Genomic DNA, 22,529 nt, shown 5'->3' on the forward strand with positions numbered 1-22,529 from the left:
GGGGACACGGGCTGTGAGGGGACACGGGCCACCCTGAGGGGACACGAGTCCTGAGGGGACATGGGCTGTGAGGGGACACGGGCCACCCTGAGGGGACACGAGCCACTCTGAGGGGACACGGGCCACTCTGAGGGGATACGGGCCACCCTGAGGGGACACGAGCCACTCTGAGGGGATACGGGCCACCCTGAGGGGACATGGGCTACCCTGCGGGGACAAGGGTTCTAAAGGGGACACAAACCATCCTGAGGGGACACGAGGCAACCTGAAGGGACATGGGCCATCCTGTGGTGACACGAGGCATCCTGAGGGGACATGGTCCACCCTGAAGGGGACACGGGCACTAAGGAAACACCAGCCCAGGGGACGCCAGCCCAGATGGGGCACGGGGCTTGATGGGACACGAGCCCTGAGAGGACGGGCTTGTCTCCGTGCTGGAGGGGGACGTGAGCCCTGAGGGGACACAGCTTGAGGGGACGGGAAGATGGACAGGTGGGATGGATGGATGGATGGATGGATGGATGGATGGATGGATGGATGGATGGATGGATGGATGGATGGATGGATGGATGGATGGATGGAACACGTGGACAGGGGCAGGGCCAGAGGCGATCACCTGCAGCTTCAACTGCACCTCGTGGCTCTGTGGACAGGTGGGATAGAGATTGACAGGTGAGACGGAGATGGATGGACACGTGGGATGGATGGACAGGCTGTCCTCACACCGAATGGGGGACACGAACCCTGAAGGGATGGTCTATCCCCATGCTGGGGAGGGACAAGAGCCCTGACACTGGCCCTGAGAGGACATGAGCCCTGAGGGGACACGGGCCGAGGGGACGGGCTGTCCCCACAGTGGAGGGAGGACAGCAGCTGCCCTAGGGAAACTGGCTGCCCCTGCACTGCACAGGGGACATGAGGCCTGTCTTCACAACAGAGAGGGGACACGAGCCCTGAGGGCACAGGATGTCCCCAGGCTGGAGAGGGGACATGGGCCCTGAGGGGTGGCAGTGTCCCCACACTGTCCCTTCCCATCCTCTTGTGCTGGAGGGAAATGCCCCCTACCCAGAGTGGTGTCCCCAGAGCCCATCAGTGCCCCTGCAAACCCTCTGTTTGCGTCATGGCTGCTCACTCTCCCCCAACAGGAGAGGGAGTTTCCAGCTAGGTTTTTCAGGACAGCATCATAAAATCACCATCAATTCCACAATGTTCCCCAGGCTCTGCTCAGAGCTGCTCAGCCTCTTGTGAGCATGCAGGAGGAACTCTGGAACAGACACTCCAAAGCAGCTGTGGCTGCCCCTGGGTCCCTGGAAGTGTCCAAGGCCAGGCTGGACCAGGCTTGGAGCAGCCTGGGATGGTGGAAGGGTTCCCTGTCCATGGGATGAGCTTTAAGATCCCTTAGAACCCAAACCATTCTGTGTCGCAGACATTTCTTCACAGAAATCCTTTCTTTCGGATTTCTGTGTCTTCTGGAGGTCAGAGGCCTCCGAAGACAAGGTAAACAATTATTATCAGATGCTGGGGAATGCAACAGGGCACCTATTTTGATTGGTGATTGGTTCATGTTCTATGTTTATAATTAAGGGCCAATCACCAGTGCAAGCCAGGGGACTGAGTCCTTGGCTTTGTTATGGATTCTTTCTATCTATTCCTAGCTAGCCTGGCTGCTCTGCAAACCTCTCTCTATAGTCTTATTAGTATAGATATAATGTATTATATATAATATCTTAATATATCAGCCTTCTGATTCAAGAAACAAGATTCACCGTCTCTCTCTCACCAGCTGTGACCCACTCAGGCGCAGTAATAATTCTGTGATCCTGTGATTGTGTGGCGGTGCAAACATGACATGACATTTGCCACAGGATCTGGTAGCCTCATCCCAGCTCATCTCCAGGGAGGGAGTGCTGGCAGGAGCTCACTTGGTGGCCACTGCTCTGCTCTTGGGAAGCTGTATGCTCTCAGCAGCTCCTCTGTGCTGCTCCTTGCTCCTGTCCTCACCAGCTCTCCCAGCCCAAAGCCTGCTCTGGGCACTGGGACTCGGCTGCTTTATGCTCCACCTTGTGCATTTGTTGAGCATGCATGTTCCAGGCTGCTCCCAAGCACACACTCCTCCCTAGCCTGGATCTGAGCTGTAAACGGCTGGCACAGGCTGCCTGGGGCAGTGGTGGAGTCACCATCCCTATAAACATTAAAAAAATGCATGGATGTGGCTCTTGAGGACATTTTTAGTGGTGGACATGGCAGTGCTGCTGGGTTAATGGTTGGACTGGGTGATCCTCAAAGTCTTTCCCAATTTTAATGATTCTGTGGTTTATGATGCAGCCTAAGGAAGGAATGTCATTCCACGCACCCGGAGCAGCTCGGGAAGGGCAGAGCTGCCTCACTGCTGAGAGAAGGCACCCAAGGCTAAGGGAGATTCAAGCAGCCACTGCCAGAGCCACTTCTCAGCCTGGACTGTTCTGCTCTGGGGCAGCACAGTGAGAGCACAGGCAGCAAACCTGGGGAAGGAAGGTGCTCCCAGGCAGAGGCCTCGGCTGTGGAAGTGTCCAAGGCCAGGTTGGATGGAGCTTGTGGTCCAGTGGAAGGTGTCCCCACTTGTGGAATGAGATGGGCTTTGTGATCCTTTCAGCCCAAATCAATCTGTAATTGTGTGACACTCCTGGGGGACCTTGCAGCCTGAGGGGCAGGAGAATGGAGCCAGGTGGGGCTGGGCTGTGCTCCCAGGGAGCAAAGAACAGGACAGGAGGAAATGGCCCCAGGGTGTGCAGGGAAGGTTTAGGTTGGATATTAGGAATAATTTCTTCCCAAAGAGGGGTGCCAGGTACTGGCACAGGCTGAAGGGTGAAATCACCATCCCTGCAAGTGTTCAAACAATGATGGGGTGCTTGGGTTAGTGCTGAACTGACTGTTGGACTCGATGATGATCTGAAAGGTCTTTTCACTCTTAACTCTGATTTGATGAATTTCTCCCATCCAGTCTGTGCTGGGCTCCTGGCTGGTCTGGGGGTGTTTAACTGGATTTAAGTGGATTTTTTGTGGGTGCTCCCCAGGGGCAGAGGCAAGGAAACAACAGCAATGCAGGGGGGGCAGGATCCACACCCAGAGCAAGTGTCTGAAAACCTGTCTGGTGTTTTCTTTTTTTTTTTTTTTTTTTTTTTTTTTGTTTTTTTTTTTTTTTTGTTTTTTTTTTTGTTTTTTAGTACAAGGCAAAGCCTTTATTCCAACTTTTCATTCCTAGGGATAGAACATCTGAAGGACACACATGGGGATAAAAAAAGTAATATTGTTATAAAATGTCACATTTATTGCTACATTACTGTTATATACAGGACAGTTCTCAAAATCTACTTTAAAAAAGTTAGGATTATTTAAAAATTCCAAATAATCCAGCCAGCTGTTTTGACACTTGTATAAAATTATTTAAAAAAATGAAAACAATTCATATCTTGAGGCACTCAGAAACACAATTTCATCCCCCAATTGTGATTCATTTCAAAGAGCAACGCATTTCCCACCCCCAAATACTTTATTTTTTTTATTTTTTTTTTGCTGGGTTAGGCATATATATATATATATTTACTATATATATAGTTCAAAACTATAATGTGTATCTGATTTAAGAACAAGGATTTCAGCCACTTAAGTACATCTGGATTTACAGGTAGGCAGCATAAACATCAAAAGCAAGGACCATTTTTTATTTTAAAGGCCAAAAAACCAAAAAACAACCCATAACTTTCTACAGGGTTAAAAATAAACAACTTCCGCAGGCATCTCCCATCTGCTCTCCCACCCCCCATTCCTACAAAAATATAAAGAACATCCCAGGAATGCTTTGTTTCCCCGGAGAGCTGGAGCCCTCTGCAGCCAACAGGTCACTCCCAGCTGGGACCCTCCCTGTCCTGCCTCTGTCCCCTCTGTCCCCTCTCCTGGCACAGAGCAGCGATTGCTGCAGGGCTCCCACAGCTCCTTCCTGCCCAGTGCCTGCATGGTACAAGGTTTGCTCAAAGCTGGTGGCTTTGGTGGCTTGGGAAGATGTGGCCCTGGCAAGGGGGACTGTGGTGTCCCCAGCTCGCTGCCTCCAGGAGCTCCACGGCTCCCTGGGCACACCCCAGGGGTGCAGGCACACCCCAGGGATGGAGAGCACAGCCCAGGGATGGAGAGCACAGCCCAGGGGTGCAGGCACAGCCCAGGGGTGCAGGCACAGCCCAGGGATGGAGAGCACAGCCCAGGAGTGCAGGCACAGCCCAGGGATGGAGAGCACAGCCCAGGAGTGCAGGGCACCACCCAGGGGTGCAGGGCACAGCCCAGGGGTGCAGGACACTGCCCAGGAGTGCAGGGCACTGCCCAGGAGCGCAGGGCACTGCCCAGGGGTGCAGAGCACTGCCCAGGGTGCAGGGCACTGCCCAGGAGTGCAGGGCACCACCCAGGGGTGCAGGGCACAGCCCAGGGGTGCAGGCACCGCGCAGGGGTGCAGGGCACACCCCAGGGGTGCAGGAACAGCCCAGGGGTGCAGGGCACAGCCCAGGGATGGAGAGCACAGCCCAGGGGTGCAGGGCACCACCCAGGGGTGCAGGAACAGCCCAGGGGTGCAGGGCACAGCCCAGGGGTGCAGGGCACCACCCAGGGATGGAGAGCACAGCCCAGGGGTGCAGGCACTGCCCAGGGGTGCAGGGCACAGCCCAGGGGTGCAGGGCACAGCCCAGGGGTGCAGGGCACTGCCCAGGGATGGAGAGCACAGCCCAGGGGTGCTGTCAGGCCAAAGGCCTCGGTGCCAGGACACCCCTTTGGAAGCAGAAACCCCTCTGCTCTCCCAGGCTGGTGCTGCAGATGTCCCAGGTGAGCGTTACAGCCTCGCCCTCCAGCACAGCATGGGCTTGACTGGGCCAGGGTGGGAATGGGGAGCCCTGAGCAGCAGGAGGGGTACAAAGCCAGGGGAACACAGACACCAATGTGGACACCACGACAGGAGTGCCCTTGGCCCGGAGCTGGGCTGCAGATGGACACACAAGGCTTGGCAGAAGGTCACGAGGAGCCTGCACCACCCTCCTAAGCAGAGCCCCCTCCCCATGGGAGTCCTGCAGGCCAAGGCACAGCAGTGCTGGCTCCCCCAAAGGGCTGAATTGTCCTGGAAATCAAAGCACAGAGCACCCCAAGGGCAGGGAGAGGCAGCTGTGCTGTGGGACACTGGCAGCACCCACCCCAGTGCTGGCATGGGCTGCCCCTCTGCAAAGGGAAGCAGCTCAGAGATGCTGGCTGGAGAGACTGGGGGGCATGGGAGGAAGGAAAGCCCCCCTGCAGGCTGAAGGAAGAGCAGCCCCAGCCCAGCCTGAGGCTCAGGTGCTGGGACAGGGCAGTCTGGGCAGCAGCAAGGTGGAACAGAGCTTCTCCTGTCAAGGGGCTGGGGATGAGGGATGCTGGCAGAGCCCCACCAGCATGGAGCAGAAGGCACAGGAGGATGAAGGGTGCGTGGAGGAGCCCCAGGACCAGGCCCTGCCCCCTCCAGCTCAGTGCTCAGTATGAGCTGGGTGCTCCCACAGTCTCATCTGCCCCCTCCCAGCTCCAGAGCACAGGTCTCAAAATGCTTTTGGAGCTGCCAGGAATGGAGCTGGAGCCTGAGGGCAGCAGGGAGCAGGACTCACGGACAAGAGCAGAGAGAACGGGCTGGGCTGGGATCTGCAGAGCCCCGGGAGAGGGGAGAGGGATAAGATTTGCATAGGATTTTTAACAGGGCAAAGACCTTGTGCAAGCTCGGGGTACAGAAATCAGGCCTTGCTATTGCTGGTGTTGGGCAGGAATGGGGGAGTCCAGTGGGCAGGGCTTGCTCTGGGCCAGCCAGCACAGCACGTGGGGGCTGGAGGCTCTTCTGGCCCAGCTTTGCTTCACCTCCCAGAGCCCAGGGGTGGAACTGGAGCTGGCCCAGCTCCCCACTACAGCACAGCAGGGCCTGCAAGAAGAACTCAGGTTCCACTGGCCACAAAGTTGGCAGCAAAGCTCAAGGGCTGCAGGGGATTGGGGGTTTCTGAAGTCCTGTTTCTCCATCCCCCACAACTGGAACCACCCAGCAAGGGTCCAAAGGCTCTGCTGGCTTCAGTGGGGACACTGGTGACACACAAAGGACCTTGGGGAGCAGTTTCTGCCCTGACTCTGGAATTACAGCTTGAGTCCATCCTTCCTGCAGCCCAGCTCTGGGGTAGCTGTGGGAGCAGGGAGCCCCCTGGGGCTGTGAGGGGATCTGAGGGGTCAGGGCAGGGGTTAGTGCCACACAGCTGGAATTCTGCTCCCTGGGCTGTGAGCAGCCACCACTGCCTGAGCACCAACCCATGGGAGGCTGCAGCTGCTTTGCTCTGGGGAAAAAGCACGTGAGAAGGGAGAAAACACAACAATCTGCAATTTTGCTGTTCACAGACTGGATTCCAGATGCTCCCCAGTCCTGTGGCATGCACAGCTCGTGTGCAGGGAGGCAGGGGCTGGCTGACAGGGGCACTGGAGGCCCCTGGGCTGGGGACACAGGAAATGTCCCATGGCAGTGCCCCAGTTCTGCTGCTTCCCTGAGGCAGCCTGGGCACAGAGGAACCAGAAGCTGCACAGAAGGGAAGGCAGCCCCCATGTGATAAAGGAAGCTTGGGGGGGCTCAGTGGCCCCCAAAGAGGAGGGCAAAGTGGCCCCAGGAGCAGCCATGCAAGCAAAGGCTGAGAGAGGAAGGAGGAAATGGAGTAAATGGCACCATAGAGCATGTCACCCCCTGTGACACCTCTCCTGGCAGCACCACTGCTGTGGGGACACACAGACAGGCACAGGAGCAGGTCTGGGCATCTCTAACATCCCCAGTGGAATGGAGCAGAGCTCTGGGCTGGGGAGGGTGCAGACCTGGCCCTCACTGACCACAACACCTAAAGACAAGAGTTTCATTGCTACAGGGTGACATTTCAGGGCTGGGCCGGTGGGATTTTGGGGACAGCACCTGGCAGTGGTTGTTTTTAGAAAAGCCACTTTCCCTGGCAGGTTACAGGCACCATGTTCACACTGAGCCAAACACACCGGCAAGACAAAGGAATTTTTCCTTGCTGCTCTTCCCAATTGTTCCCTGAGCACCTGAAAGCAGAGATGCCACTGAGGCCACACTGGGCTGGCACACACAGCTGTCACCCTGTGCCATGGAGGCAGCAGTGCCACCCCCTACATTGTGCTTTTGAGATGATCTCTCCAAGCCCTGGCTCTGAGGGCTTGTGCTCAAGGATCTTCACTCAGGCCTTGCCATGGAAGGATGTTGGCTGGATTTGCTGTCAAAGGAACATTTTAAACCATTAAATTCAGCTGAAAAGCCCCATTTTTGTTGCAATGCCTGGGGATTCAGGGATGGTGAGAAAGGCTCTGGCTCATCAGGATTCCTCCTTGGCCTGCAGGACTCGGAGGGGATAAAGAAGTTCAGCAAATTTGTGAACAACTCATAAATCTTCTCAGGTTTCCAATTTTGTTGAATTGATGGATTTTTCTTGACTAGTCCCTTTAAGTCCAGTTGTCCATTACTGCCACCTCCAATTCTTGGGGCAAAATCAAAGGCATTGTGAACCACTTTTAAATATTTTTTTTGTAGGGTTTCAAGCTTTCCAGGGCTGGGACACTGCTCCATCCCTCCTGGCCCTGGGACAGGGGCACTGAGCCAGCCAAGAGCCCTGAGCAGTGGGTTCTTTGCAGCCCCAGCACTGTCACCAGTGGAGCAGGATCTCATGGATGAAACAAAGCAGCTGCTGAGCCCTCCAGTTTGCACTCCAGAGCATGAATGGGAGTCAGGGCTGTCACACAGGGAAAAAACCTCATCCATGTCCCTGCCCACTGCTGCAGCACCCAGAAGAGCCCCAGGAGGGAGGTGCTGTAACCTGTGGAGCTGATTAGGCTGAAATCAGCCTAGAAGCACCTGGGTTATGGAACCACTGAGTTTCCTGCCCTTCCCAGGGACAGAGCTGGGGCTGCTGAGGTCTCACCATGCAAAGGAATGGTGGGAGCACCCAAAAGCTTCAGAGGGATGGCTGGATGGTGGGGCAGGGCCAGGGGCAGCAGGGACAGCCCCATCCTGCCCTGGCACTTGGAGTGGCTCAGTTGGAGCTGCCACAGGGCTGAGGCCACAGTGCCCAGGTGTGGGTGGGAAACAAGCACTGCCCTGAGCACCTCCAGCAGGGTTTGCCAGAGCACAAAGCAAGTGGAGGAGCACCAGGTTATGCCAAGAGCCTGGGGTTCCTGGGAAGTGCCACAGGAGCACGTCCTGTGTGCCAGTCCCTCCTTTCCCCGTGCCAAAGGTACACAGCTTCCCCAGGAGCCCAGGCTGGAGCAGCACAGGGAGAGATGGAGCCTGCAGGGGAGAAGGGAGCTCCCCACATCCCCCAGAGCAGCAGCCATGTCTGCCTGGCTGGGCCCTGCAGAGCTGGGAAGAACCAGGCACAAAACGTTTCACAAGGGGAAGGAGAGGGAAGAAACAAGAGTAAATTCTTGGTGGATGTTTTTCCAGCACCTCTTTGTTTGCTCCACACCTCCAGGGCACCCAGAGGGGCTGCCAGGGATCCTCCTCCTGCTGGGGACACCAGAGTGGTCTGGAGTGACTGGGAATCCCTTGGAGTGAAGGGACAGCTGGCCCAGCCTGGCTGCTGGAGCACAGGGACAGGAGCTCCTGCTGCCCTCCTTCTCGTGTGCAGGTGAGGTGGCCACTCCCAGCCCCTGGCAGGGCTGAGCTCAGGCTGCCTCCAGGGATGCTGGGGAGATGTGACAGCAGGTGACAGCGGGGTGTGAGGCCACCCCTCCTCCCGAGCCAGCACTTTGCATTTCCCATGGCTCCAGTGCCAGAAGGGATCCTGCAGCTGCTCAGGGCTTTGCTCAGGCTGGAGTGGCCGGGTCTCTGCTCCTTCCTCTGCTGCTGCTGCTGCTCCTGGCCCCGTGTCCCACTGCTGCTCCGGCTGCCTCTGCCTCTTCCCAGTGCTGCAGCTTTGTTCACTCGGTCTTTGTTCACTGCTGCTCCTGGAAGTGCCTCTGGCAGCTCTGGCCCACGGAACAGGCGCTTCCCTGTGCATCCCTCGCTGCTCTGCTCACCTGGCAGTGCCTCAGCCCCTTGGTTCTCCTCCCCACGGTGACGCTGGAACAGCCGCGGTCACATCCTCTGCCCCGGGGGCATCTCCAGAACAAAGCAACCCTGAGCGCCTCAGTCACTGCCCGGGGAGGGAGCACTGCTGCCACTCGTGCTGTTTAACCTCCTTTTCCCAAATCAGAAGTGGCCGAAGAAAAGAGATGGTGAATTCAGCACATGAGTTTGTTTGTTGTCATGGAAGGTACAAGCCAGGCAAGGAAGAACATTCCCTCACTGTGGCTACATTCGCTTTTAGTGGCTTTCCGAGCCGAATCTGAGAATTCCTCTCTTTATATCCAGTCTCTCTTAATACAATTTTAATATTCTGGTTGATCCTAAAGATGCAACGTTAACTATAGAAACAGCAGCAGAAAAGCGGAGGGTACAAGACATGTTTTTATACAAAAAAAAAATTTTTTTTTCGTTGCTTACAAAACATATGCAAAAGAAGCTAAAAAAACCAAAAGGCATTGCTATTTGTTCTACATAAAAAATCTCATAACTAATGTTCTTTTTTTTTAAAAAAGAAATATCAAGCTTAGGCACAATTTTGCTGCTGGCTGCTTGTGAACAAGCCAAGAGAACACGCCACCCCCTCCTAACTGAGTGATATGTATTGACTGTTCTGCACTTTATACTTAAGGCAATTTTTTGTTTCCGTTTTGTTTCTGACAAAGTGTTTTTTCCACTCCTTACGTCACGCCAGGATCCGGCTGCGTGTGTCAGTATGAGCAGTACTACAGTTCATGGGTCAACAGGGCTGCAGGTCACACCAAGGGTTTTCTTCCTACACACCTCCGTATCCAGAGGAACAAAATGATCTACAAATAAAATAAAATAAAATAAAATTAAAAAAGAAAAGTTTGAAGTGATAGAAGCTAAATGAGAATACAACTGTGCTGCTTGCACAGCGGGCCCCAAGGCTGTCAGTCCCTGCAGGGCTGCAGCTGAGCTGTGCCTTTGTTTTGGTCAGGCTGTCCCCAGGCACTCAGTGGGACACCAAGGGACTGTGTGCTCTCCATGCACGGCATGGGATCAGCTCCTGACCCGCCACTCCTGGATCTGCTCAATCCCCCACCCACCACCTCTGCACTGCTCACGTGCTCCCAGGGGCCCTTAAAAGCAGGAACAGCCCATGGGAGCCTGTGCCTGCCACAGCCTCACCAAGGGATTTGCACCTTCTCTGTCTCCCTTGGCATTTCTGGGACCTGCTCATTCCCTCTCATAAAGCCACAAGGAAAAGGAATTGTTGGTTTCCAGTGGCCAAGTGGGGCAGAACTGGGAGGTGCAGAGCAGAGCTGAGCCCACAGAGAGCTCCAAACCCCCATCCCAACTATGGGGCTGCACTCTTCTGTGGGCCAGAGGCTCTGGGTGTCCATGGGGCACGTGACACACAGAGAGAGAAAATCATGGAATGGGTGGGTTAGGCTGGAAGGGACCTTAAAGTTCATCTTATTCCATGGGCACGGACACCTCTACCATCTCAGGTTGCTCCAAGCCCCTCCAGCCTGGCCTTGGACACTTCAGGGATGGGGCAGGCACAGCTGCTCTGGGCACCCTGTGCCAGGCCTGGCACACATGCAGGTCATTGGTTTCAGGGAAATGGAGCAAGGCTGTGGCTGCTGTTGAGGGAGTGGGGCTGACCAGCCTGAGCAGGGCACGGGCACAGGGCTGGAGCCACACTGGGATGTGGGATCAAAGGTGGGGACCAGTACCTTTACATGTGTCCAACAGGGTTGTGACCGTCTCCTAGACCAGGATGGGAAGCTGACAGTGTCATCTGGGGGTCTCCTACCACTCCGGACACTTTCTCCTCCTCCCGACGCTTCAAGCAGGCGGCTTTTGGGTTCAGATTGCGCTCTGTGCCCAAAACAGCAAGGGAGGGGAGCAACCTCAGTCTGGGCACCAGCATCACCCTGGCAGCAGTACCCCAGAGGGACAGAGGGGACCATGCCAGGCAGGCCTGTGTGAGGAGATGAGCTCCTGCAGTGCTCACTGCTGCCCCAGTCCTGCAGGATCCTGTCAGACCCCTCTCGAGCAGAACCCCAGGCCCAGCTGCACCCCCACTTCAACATGGAATTGTGAAATGGTTTGGCTTGGAAGGAATATTAAAGTCCATCTTGTTCCATCAACATGGAATCATGGAATCCTTTGGGTTGGAAGGAATATTACAGCCCATCTTGTTCCAACCCCCTGCCATGGGCAGGGACACATCTCACTGTCCCAGGCTGCTCCAAGCCCTGCCCAACCTGCCAGGGACAGGGGGCAGGGATCCAGGGGCAGCCCCAGCTGCTCTGGGCACCCTGTGCCAGGGCATCTCCATGTGCTTGTTACAGGAACCCCCAAGTGCCTCAGCCAGCACTCAGAGCTGAGGACTGAATTTTCCAAAGCTGCTTAATGGGATCCAGGTGCAAAATCATATTAAGCATGAGCAGAGAGAGAGAGCAGCCTCAAATCCACCCCAGGCTGGGGCTGGGGAGAGCTCAGCAGCCAGAGGTGCTGCTGGCACTGCAAACACACAGCTCAGAGTGAAAGCAGAGTGAGGACAGAGAAGCAGGAGCATGCAGAGACAGGGGGAGAGACAGGCCCCGAAATGCACCTGCAGCGGTACCATACCTCGTACTTGCTGCTCCAGGCCCAGAATGACCTGCACGGCCTGCTGCAGGATGATCAGTTTGGTCTGTGCTTTGTCCGTTTTTAAGTGCATCTGGCACATTCGTCCCAGCTCTTTAAAGGCCTCGTTAATGTCCCGCACTCGCACCCTCTCCCTGGCGTTATTGGCCATGCGCCTCTCCCGGTCCCTCAGATCTTTGTCCTCCAGTGACAAGGCCTCGTCTGTACTGCTGGGTTCACAGCACCACAGGGTTAGTCAGGGGGTGCCACCAGGGGGGCTCTCTATGTTGCCGTGCTGGGAGTGCTCCGGGTGTCCACTGGAAAGGGCCCAAACGGCCTCGCTTTGCAAAGCCAATTCCTCTGGGTGCTTCCAGAGCAGCCCAGGCTGTGTCACCTCTGCAAGGCCAGGGAAGGTGCTGCCAGCACAGGGCCAGGTGCCCAGGGGGGCTGGAGGGGCCACTGGGGGCAAGGGTGGGCATTGATGCAGCGTCACCCACCAACACCTTCCACCCTCTGCAAAATTTTGCCTTATTGTTTGTTTTCAACTGAAAACTCGAAGACTGGGGGAGGCTTTCTGCCAAAAACGTAAGGTTTGTCCCCCATGGAAAGATTTTGGCAGGAAGCAAATCCTTCTTTGTAAGATTTCCTTCCTAAATTCCGTGTGCAGCTTCCAGTGCTGGTGTTTGGAGCAGTGGTGCTGCAGCAGCATGAGCAGCCTGGCCTGGCACCCTCAGGAGCTGCTCTGAGGATCACACTTGGATGCAGACACTGAATCCAGATCTTTCCACACAACCAGAAGGGGTGATTTTTTTTTCCAGGCACAGTGAGAAGCTCAGGGGGAGCCCCCACTGCTGACAGCACCCCAGGGATGCCCAGCACAGGCAGGGGTGGGGGAAGCAAAGTTGTGCTGGCAGCATCTTGAACCATGGCCTTGCCCATCCCCTCCAAAGCCCCAATTTAAATACAGACGACCTTCTCCCCCAGAGCAAAACTTCTTGCAGGAAGACACCTATCTGAGGAGAGTCCTTGGGTGAGACCTGACACTGGGACAGCCTGTGGGCTCCTGGGAGCCATGTGGGGATCAGCCTTTAGCAAAGAGGGGCTGCAGAGTCAGAGCCCTCCTGGAGAGCCCATGGACAGTGCAGGGCCATGTGAGGGGGAGCAGGGGCTCCCTGGCAAGCACTGCCTGTGTGGGACTGAGGGCTGCCCACTGGCCCTGCTGCACCCTCTCCTCACTGCCCTGTCCCTGCCTGTGTCCCCTCCTGGCTGCCCCAGTGGCACTGCCACCTCCTCTCCACACACAGCACAGGCAGGGGGACGGGGCCATCCTGTGCCCCCACACAGGATCCCAGATCCTCCCTCCAGCACAGGCTGGGGGCTGCAGCTCCTTGCTGGTGGCCAGTCCCAGCTGGTGGCTTCCCCAGAAGGGACAAGCTTGGATGTCACACCTGGGCAGGACAGAGCTGTGTCCCCAGCACCAGCACCAGCACTGGCAGCTTGCACTGTGTGAGCATGAGATGCTTCAGCTGCCTTGTGCCCCTGCAGTCACCGACCAGCCTAAAACTCCTCAGTCTCCTCCTTTCCCTTCCTGCAGCTGCTGTGGCAGTGGGAGGATCCTGGCAGCCCCCCTGGCACACAGGGACCCGATGGCAGCACTGCCAGAGGGGCTGTGAGGGTGGGATCCTCTCCTGGAAAGCAGCACAAAGCCAAGGAGGGGACACTGCCTGTCTGCACTCTCTGCTGAGGGAGCCTGCAGGGCTCAGCCACCTCTGGCTGCCTCCAGGAAGGGTTTAAAAAGGGACAAGCGTGGGAGACCAAAGTGAACACGGTGCCAACTCTGCCTAAGCCCTGCCCCACCCTCGGCCTGCCTGGGATCCGTGAGCAGCAAGTACAAGGTAGAGTGGGACCACCGAGAGGTCACGGCTGGGGCATGTCTGTAGGAGATTGGAAAGAACAGAACCAAAAAGTATAAACTTGAAATAAAAAAAAAAAAAAATCAAAAAGGAAGGGGAAATTAAAAAAGAAGACAGGAAAAAATATACATGTTATGAAAGGCAAAAAATTACAAACTGAAGAGAGGCACAAAGGACTCCAACATCAAGGCACAGCAAGGCCAGCAGAGAGGAGCACAGGCAGGCACAGCCCCCGACGCGTGTTACACAGCTCTGCAGAGAGAAAGGGGTTAACCTGCCCGGAGCGCTGCAGGCGGGGCAGGGGCGGGACAGGAGCACATGCACTGCGGGTGGGGACAGAGCGGCCTCGGCCTGGGGGGACAGCCGGGACTGCCACCCTGGGCCTGGGGGGACAGCCGGGACTGCCACCCTGGGCCTGGAGGGACAGCCGGGACTGCCACCCTGGGCCTGGGGGGACAGCCGGGACTGCCACCCTGGGCCTGGGGGGACAGCCAGAACTGCCACCCTGGGCCTGGGGAAAAGCTGGGACTGCCACCCTGGGCCTGGAGGGACAGCCAGGACTGCCACCCTGGGCCTGGGGAAAAGCTGGGACTGCCACCCTGGGCCTGGAGGGACAGCCGGGACTGCCACCCTGGGCCTGGGGGGACAGCCGGGACAGCTCCCCTCAGCCTGGGGGGACAGCCGGGACTGCCACCCTCGGCCTGGGGGGACAGCCGGGACTGCCACCCTCACTTCCCCCCTGCCATGGGTGCACACACCGTGGTGCACTCATGTGGAAGGCAGCGAGTGTGCCCTGAGCGTGCCCTGAGCGTGTCCTGGTGAGGGCAGAGGCTGCAGGACCCCGCTGGCAGCGCCAGGCTCAGAATGCACAGCGCTCCCACACCAGTGCAGGCAGCCAGGGCTGCTGAGCCCGGGCATCCCGCTGCCCTCCCGTGCCCCAGGGCTTTGCCAGGTGCCACACTGGGCCCCAGCAGCACAGAGCCCCATCAGGCACACCGAGGGGAAAGGAACAGGCTCTGTGCTGCCCTTGGAGATGGCAGAGCTGGACCCCTCTGGGAGGTTCTCTAGTGGGGTTTCTGTCACTTTGCTGGCCAAGCACTGAGCACTCCTGGCTGTGGGCAAGCAGGACATGGCACAGGCGTCCCCATGGGGACCAGCATGCAGCACACACGGTGGCAGCGGGGGACAAAGGAGAGAACAGCAGGGATGGATGCAAAAAAGGCAAAAAAAAAATAAATTAAAAGGACATCGACGGCCTTGGGTTGGTCCCCAAGGCCACAGGGGAGAGAGACAGTGCGAGGCACCACAGCACGTCACAGGAGACAGACAGACAGACAGCCCCGTGCCGATCAGGTACGTAAATATCACCACTCCGGGACCCTCACTGACCTCTAACTTGTTGCTCCAGGTTCAGTATGACTGATACGGCCTGGTGTAGGATTAGCAGTTTGGTCTGCGGTTTTTCGCTGTTTAGGTGCAGCTGGCACATGCGTCCGAGCTCCTTAAAGGCCTCGTTGATGTCACGGACCCGCAGGCGCTCACGGGCATTATTGGCGACCCTCCTTTCTCTCTCTCTCTCGGCTTTTTGCTCTGGGGGAAGAAGATCGTCCTCCTCATCCTCATCTTGACTAATGGTTTAAAATAAGAACGAGACAGGGACATTCCTCGTGTGCACTCTCAGCACCGGTCAACTCACAGACAAGAAACACACGGTGACGCAGCGAGGTGAGAGCCCCCCGTGTGCCCTGCCAGGGCCTGCTGCCCTGTGCCATGGGCAGGGACACGCAGGGGCTTCAGACACAACCAGCTAAGGCTCTTCTTCTGCCTCTTTTTTGTTTTCTTTTGGTTTTAAACAGCAAAGAAAGAACACACAATGTGATTAAGGCCTGAGCTTGTTGCCAGGAGTGTGCAGGGTGGCCCAGGCAAGGTGAAGGCCAGCACTGGAATCCCCAGCTGGAATCTGGGAAGATGCAGCCCTCTGCCTGCAGGGCAGGAGTGGGGCTGGTGCTGCCTCTCTGGGCACCATCACCCTGCTGAGGTCTCCGAGCTGGTGGCAAGGCTGCGGAGCAGCCAACAGGCTGAAGGACTCCACCTGAGCCTCTGCCACTCCTCTGGCTGGATGTGACAGAGGACACAGGAGCCCAAAGCAGACAGCAGAGATGCCCCAAGGCAGGGAGGGGGTCAGACTGTGTCTGACTGGGAGCACTGGCTCCTTCCCTGCACAGGCAGGTGTGGGATGAGGTGCATCCCTCTGCTTTAGGAGCACGAGGATGCCCTGAGCCCACAGGGACAGCAGCCAGCAGGAGGGTGACAGGGACCCTTCCCCTGGGCAGTAGCAGGAGCCCAGGCTGTGTGAGACCACACCAGGCTCCAGTGTGGGCAGGGCTGGGGGTCTGTGCCACAGGGTGACCCCAGGCCAAGCCCAGTGCCTGGTGGGTCCTGGCAGCTGAACCCCAGCCCAAACAGCCCTGGCCTGGCAACAGAGAAAGTGAAGGGAGAGACCTGTTCAAAGAGCACCTTGTTCTGGTCCGGGAGGGTTTCAGCTCCTTCTTCTCCTCTTCTGAGTTGTCTGCCACCGACGTGTTCTCCTCATCCTCCTTCTCCTCCCTCTTTATCTCGCTCGTTCCTGAGGAGACGCTGCTCCGGCCCAGCCCCCCGGACAAACCTGCAGAGAGAGCAGAGCCTGAGGGGCCTGACCCACAGGGGAGGCTGGGGGGGTCCCCAGGCTCTGCTCCTGCAGTGGCAGCCCAAACTCATCCTGCATTGCTGCTCCACACTCGGGGAAGATGTGAGGCTGCTGCCTCTGCCCTGCTCATGCTCCCAGTTCTCCCTCTTACTTCCAATTTGGGAACCCAACCTACACAGCAGAGCACTGGCAACTGTGCACCCACACCTGGCAGGGGGAATGGGAAAATACAGGTCAAACATGTAGGGTTAGATGGGATATTGGGCAGGAATTGTTCCCTGGCAGGGTGGGCAGGCCCTGGCACAGGGTGCCCAGAGCAGCTGGGGCTGCCCCTGGATCCCTGGCAGTGCCCAGGTCAGGCTGGGCAGGGCTGGGAGCAGCCTGGGACAGTGGGAGGTGTCCCTGCCATGGAGGGGTGAAAGGGGACGAGCTTCAAGATCCCTTCCAAGCCAGACCATTCTGGGACTCTGTGAAACCTCTGGAAAAGGCTCCAGGTAGAAACTGCCCTGTGAATGCTGCAAGGGAGCAGCAGCCTTGCAGAGACATCATCCATCTTCCCCCAGGCTGCACAGGCCTGGGCCCAGCCCCACAGGTGAGTCCCCCCAGCCCCCAGCAGGTGACCCTGGGCACAGGTGAGCCCTGGGCACAGGTAAACCCCCCTGCAGAGCTGCCTTACCACTGTACGTGTCCTGCTGCCTGCTGAGGTCCGGCAGCGAGCTGGGCTGCGATGGAAGCGTGACGTGGTTGTGGAGCAAGCTGGGGGTGCTGGACAGCCCATCCTCAGGGTGGCCTCCTCCCACCTGCAGCAAGGAGCAGAGTGAGCCTCAGGGAGGGAGGGATGTGTCACTGCCAGCAGGTAATGGGGACATTCACCTGAGCTGTCACCCCAGGCCACCTCCGGGCTCCATGGGCCGGGCTGAGGCACGGCTGGGTGCTCCCCTTGCCCTCCCACACGGAGCAGGAGGAGGCACAGCTGGGTGCTCTGGGTGCTCCCCTGCCCTCCCACCCCTGCAGCTCTGGAATGCAGCAGGGAAGAGCCAGCCTGTGCAGGAGCAGCTCTCTGGGACTGTGCTGGGCACACTGCAGCTCCCTGCTCTGAGCAGGAGCTGCACCCAGCCCACAGCCCCTGTCACTACTGTGCCCCATCCCGAGGAAAAGCCCCTCTGTGCCCAGTGCAAGGCCAGCACAGCAGAGAGGACACGTGTCCTGTGTCACTGAGCACCACTGCCACCTCCCCAGTGCCACCAGAGCAAGGACATGCCAGTAACATCAACATGGCTCTGAAGGGCTGGAGGCAAAGGGTGAGGGCCCCTTGTGAGCCCACAGCCCTGAGGCAGTGCCACACAGGCTGGGCACTGACAGGACACTCCCCAGCTGGCAGCAGCCTGCAGAGGACACATCTCATTCCCTGCTCAGGAGCAGAACCCAGGGAGCCTGGCAGGGGATCACAGCTGCTTCTCCAGAGATGTGTCACTGCTTTCTGCAGCAGGCACCAGCTCTGCCAAAAATGTGCTGCTGCTGTGCTCACCAACCTCTGCACAAGGGGGTGATCCTGCATGGGACCCCAGCATCCACCTGCCCAGGGTGCCCTGGATCCATCCCATTCCCTGCAGCTGGAATGAGCCCTCACGCACCACACAGGAATGAGGTGCCTGCCCAAACCATTCAGAGCTCCTGGTGACACCTGGCACTCCTGTACTCATTGAATCCCAAACCATTCAGAGTTCCTGGTGACACCTGGCACTCCTGTACCCACTGGATCCCTCTTCTCCCTGCATATCCCAGGTATGTCTTGAAGTTGTTTTGAGGGATTTTCAATCATGTTGCAGGGAAAGAAGAGCAGCTCTCTCACCACCTCTGCCTGCCCTGAGAAGAGGCACGAGGGAAGGGCACACAGAGCTTGTGCCAAGGCTGGACTCAAAGTCCCCAGAGCAGCTGTGGCTGCCCCTGGATCCCTGGCAGTGCCCAAGGCCAGGCTGGACAGGGCTTGGAGCAGCCTGGGGCAGTGGAAGGTGTCCCTGCCATGGCAGGAGGTGAAACAAGATGAGCTTTGAGGTGCCTCCAACCCAAACCACTCTGGGACTCTGTGACTCAGCTCTCCCTTGCAGGAGCATGGGGAGTGATTTCTGTGCCTGTCACCCATGAACACTGCCAGCACCTGACCCAGGCTGACCACACTGAGCTGTTCCTGCACTAAAGGACATCCCCCTGAATGCCATGCCACACCAATGTGACACGTGTCCCCAGCGTGTCCCTGCCAGCTGCCACACTGCTCCCACACTCACCAGGCTCGGGTGCCTGCTCCCCAGGGCCATGACTGAGGCAGGGAAGGCCTGGCCCAGGCTGCCCACGGCAGCACTGTGTGCTGGAGCTGAGCCCAGCAGCCCGTGCATGTCCCCGTGGTTGCTGGCCATGGCAGAGGTCTGGCCCACGGCGTGGTTCCTCAGCACGTGGATGGCTTCATCCAACCTGTCTTCCATTTTGTTTTGCTGGAAGGGCAGGACAGAGACAGGTCTGTGTTAAGTGCCCCATCCCTGGAAGTGCCCAAGGTTGGATGGGGCTTGGAGCACCCTGGTCTAGCACAAGGTGTCTCTGCCCATGGCAGGGGTGCAATGTCTGAGCTGTAAGATCCCTCCCAACCCAAACAATTCCATGATTCCAGTCCAATTCCATGACTGTAATCCCATAAAGCCAGCAGCCCCCTGCTGCTCTGAATGGCTCAGGTGCCACAGGGCAGGGATGGGGAGCAATAACCCCCTCAGCCAGAGCCATTCCCCAAAGACACCAAGGTTCACATGAGTGGAACTGCTCAGGGCAGGCAGAAGCTGCCAGGAGTCCCCAGGGCTGGGCCAGAGCCCCGGGATGGACCTGGGGCTGTGGGGAACTCCAGGTCAGGGATGCAGCACTGGGCTCTGCTCAGCTGCTGCTCCCCAAATATCCATCCCTGGCACCCAGCTGATTCCAGGCATCCAGGGCAGAACGTGCCACCCAAAACCCTTCACCACCAAGCCCTGAGGGAAGAGAGAGAAAAGGAGAACCCGGAATTTATGGTGCCACTCACCAAAGTGTGGAGGCTCCCTTCGTAACTGGGAGATAAGGCACCCGCTCCGCCCGCCCGCGGCCACTGCGACGAGCCTGGGGACAAACACAGAGCTGGGCACCGGCCATGGCCACGGCTGCCACTAGATGGGGCTGGAAGCTGGGACACCGCGGAGCGCAGCGGCCACAGCGCCAGCACGGCACGGCACTGCTCGGGACACCGTGCCAGCACGGCACGGCACAGCACAGCATGGCACGGCACAGCAGGGCACAGCATGGCATGGGCCACTGTGGCACTGCATGGCACTACATGGGCCACCACGGCAATGCATGGGCTACCGTGGCACTACACAGGACACTGTGGCACCACATGGCACTGCATGGATCACCACAGCACAGCTCAGGCCACCACAGCACTCCATGGCACTCCATGGATCACCATGGCACCACATGGGCCACCCCAGGGCTGTGTGGCACTGCATGGGCACTGTGGCACTGCACGGGCACTGTGGCACTGTGTGGCACTACGAGCTCTGCTCTGGCTCAGCCCTTCAGGCCTCGAGGTGTCCCCAATGTCCCTGGGCTCAGTGACTCGCTGTGACCTCCCTGGGCACAGGGAGCCTGGGCACCAGCTCTGCTGGGCACAACAGGACCTGTCCTGCCTGAGGAGAACAGCAAAGGGCTTTCAGCAGGTGCTGAACGTGGGTTTGAAGCACTGGCTGCTTCCCAGCTCCCACTGCACTTCTCCCACGGGAGGCAAATCCAGCCACAGCCTCTCTGGGATGGGACATGCAGGGACAGGGGCAGGAAGGGCAGGAGAAGGTCCCAGGGTTGCTGCCAGCCCCGGGCTGAGGTTTTGGGGCTGACCTGGGAAATTCAGTGCCTGGGAGCTCCCCAAAGCAAAGCCCACCCCCCTCACCCCTCACTTTGTCACTCACCTGCGAGGCCCTGCGGGGACCCGACCGGGGTGGAGGGGTTGGAGGAGAAGTTATTGCTAGAGTGGTCGGGGGAGTAAATCTGCAGGGACAGAAGGGGCATGGTCAGCAGGGCCACCTGAGCGAGCTGTCCCCTCCCAGTGGCACCCAGCACCTGCTGGGACCTCCCTTCACAGACCCACAGCCAGCACAATGACCGAGCCCAGTTCCCCCCAGTTCCCCCATCAACCCCGGGGTGTCTCTCTGTCCCCATTGTCACCACCCCTGAGTGCAGCCTCTGCTCTTTGGGTCCCCTCTCAGGAGGAACCAGGAGGTCTCAGGAATTGTTGCAGGGTCACTGTCAGCACCCCTTTGCCACCATGCAAAGATCATTGAACGGACAGAGGAAACGCTCTGGTGACCCAGTGAGACCAGTGCCCCCCAGTTTGAACCAGCACACACAGAGCAAGGACTACTGGGACCTGCAAGTGCTGCCACAAGGTCTGTGTAGGGTGGTCTTGGCAGAGCAGCAGCAGGCTGGGAGGGCACAGGGCAGCAAATGGGGCTGCAGGGCCACCACAACCTGCAGTGCCTCAGTTTCCCCATCCACCATAATGTGCTGGACTGAGATGACAGCACATGGAGAGGGGAAAACCCTCCCTAAAGGCTGCTGTGGATGTGGGGTGCATTCACCAGATGTGTTCCCTGCTGGGCAGAGGGTCCCTGCAGCAGCAGGACTGGGATTGGGCCAGGACCACCCCAAGCTCTCACCGAGGCCAGAGCCTTCCCAAGCGCGTCCCCGGAGCTCCCGGCCGTGGTTCCTCTGTTACCTGCAAGAGAGACACAGGTGCCACTGCCAAGGCCACAGACCCCAGCAGGACACAGCACCCTACAGGACCTTCCTTGGGGTCACCTACTCTGGAGTAGAACTTCTCAGCTTTAGTGCTTTGCTTGAAAATTAAATGTTTGTCCATCTCGGAGCAGCTCAGACATGGGGCACCCTCCCCTGGAAGCCATTGAGGGGCTGCAGGGACATCTCTCCAAGCCCTGGGCTGGAGGTGTAGTGCCACCAACAGCAATCAGCCATTGCCATGGGGCATCTCAAACCCCAGCAACCACCAATGCACTGGATGAGCCTAGAGGTCTCTTCCAACCTTAATGATACCTTCATTCTGTGAATCCCAAACTTGCTTCTCCATAGTAAAACAAGGTATTTTCTACAAATCTGTGTCAGAATCCTCATTTCCTAAGGAGCATGAGCTCATTTCAGTAACAGGGTCAGAGATTAAAGCACTCAGGGGTTAATGTGGCACCCAAACCCACCAGGAACATTCCCATTCTGGATCTAGGGGAGCAGCTTCACACAGCTGTAAATCCATCCCACAACTGGATGGATTTACAGCTGTGCAAAGGAGGAGCTGCTGGGCTCCTCCCAGACCCACTCCAAGAGCTGTAAACCCCCAGAGCAGCACCCAGAACCTCCCTGTGCCTCTTCCCCGGGCAGACACACGAGGTGACACACGAGGTGACACACGAGGGACCCAAGGTGTCTGGGTGTGCTGGATGCCTCAGGCAGCAGGTGTGCCCAGCCCAGGCTGCCCAGGTGAGCTGTGCTGGCTGAGGGGTCAGGGTGAGGGCCATACCCATGATGGTGTCGCTGCCGCTGATGGGGGGTGTGTGGCTGGACACTCCGTACGCCGCGGGCGCCGAGGAGAAGCCGGACACGGAGGGCAGCCCGCCGTTCACCTCGCCTGAATGCAGCTGGTAGTTCTGCAGGGAGGGAGAGGGGGTGAGAGGAAAAGCTGTGGGGTTCAGCAGTGGGGCAGGACCCCCAGCCAGGGGAGGAGGTGACACGTTACCATGCGCTCGTGCTGGTGTAAACTGTTGAAGCCGCTGGACTGCGGGAGCGGGGACGAGGAGCTGCCCAGCATGGCACCGTAACTCGACTGGCTCATGGCACCCGGGGAACTCCACAGGTCTGCAGAGTTATGGAGTCCATCTGCAGGGAACCCAGAGCTGAGTGGGGCAGGGACAGCAGCAGGCAGCCCCCAGCCCCAGGGGGGAACAGTCAGCCCTGGCTGAGGGGCTGGGACTGTCCCCACCGTGTCCTGCCTGTGCTGAGAATCACCCACTGAGCAAATCAGGACAAACTTTCTGGGACAGGGACAGGAGCCCAGCAAGGGCTGCAGCTGTGCCAGGCCTTGGCATGGAGCTCAGGGCAAGGTTCTGCCCCCCGAGGCTGCTGG

General features: G+C 58.1%; 1 protein-coding gene across 11 annotated transcripts in view; it reads right to left on the minus strand.

Moving 5' to 3' along the window:
* Window positions 1–9,287: 9,287 nt before the first annotated feature.
* Window positions 9,288–22,529, minus strand: part of TCF3 (transcription factor 3) — a 77,388-nt gene continuing 64,146 nt past the window's right edge. For 2 of the 11 annotated variants that reach the window (XM_063160838.1, XM_063160834.1), the window contains exons 10-20: window positions 22,143–22,282; window positions 21,927–22,053; window positions 21,055–21,113; window positions 20,308–20,386; window positions 19,392–19,465; window positions 18,616–18,819; window positions 17,007–17,130; window positions 16,162–16,309; window positions 11,735–11,961; window positions 10,834–10,978; window positions 9,288–9,939 (exon numbers count right to left, since the gene is read on the minus strand). In XM_063160838.1, coding sequence (XP_063016908.1) covers window positions 10,836–10,978; window positions 11,735–11,961; window positions 16,162–16,309; window positions 17,007–17,130; window positions 18,616–18,819; window positions 19,392–19,465; window positions 20,308–20,386; window positions 21,055–21,113; window positions 21,927–22,053; window positions 22,143–22,282 — 1,325 coding nt within the window. In that variant the 3' untranslated portion in view covers window positions 9,288–9,939; window positions 10,834–10,835. Of the gene's footprint in view, window positions 9,940–10,833; window positions 10,979–11,734; window positions 11,962–15,033; window positions 15,273–16,146; window positions 16,310–17,006; window positions 17,131–18,615; window positions 18,820–19,391; window positions 19,466–20,307; window positions 20,387–21,054; window positions 21,114–21,926; window positions 22,054–22,142; window positions 22,283–22,529 lie in introns of those variants that run through there. The other 9 variants (XM_063160837.1, XM_063160832.1, XM_063160839.1 and 6 more) reach the window with 6 other exon arrangements.

The sequence above is a fragment of the Melospiza melodia genome, chromosome 7, assembly GCF_035770615.1.
Source record: "Melospiza melodia melodia isolate bMelMel2 chromosome 7, bMelMel2.pri, whole genome shotgun sequence".
NCBI lineage: Eukaryota > Metazoa > Chordata > Aves > Passeriformes > Passerellidae > Melospiza > Melospiza melodia.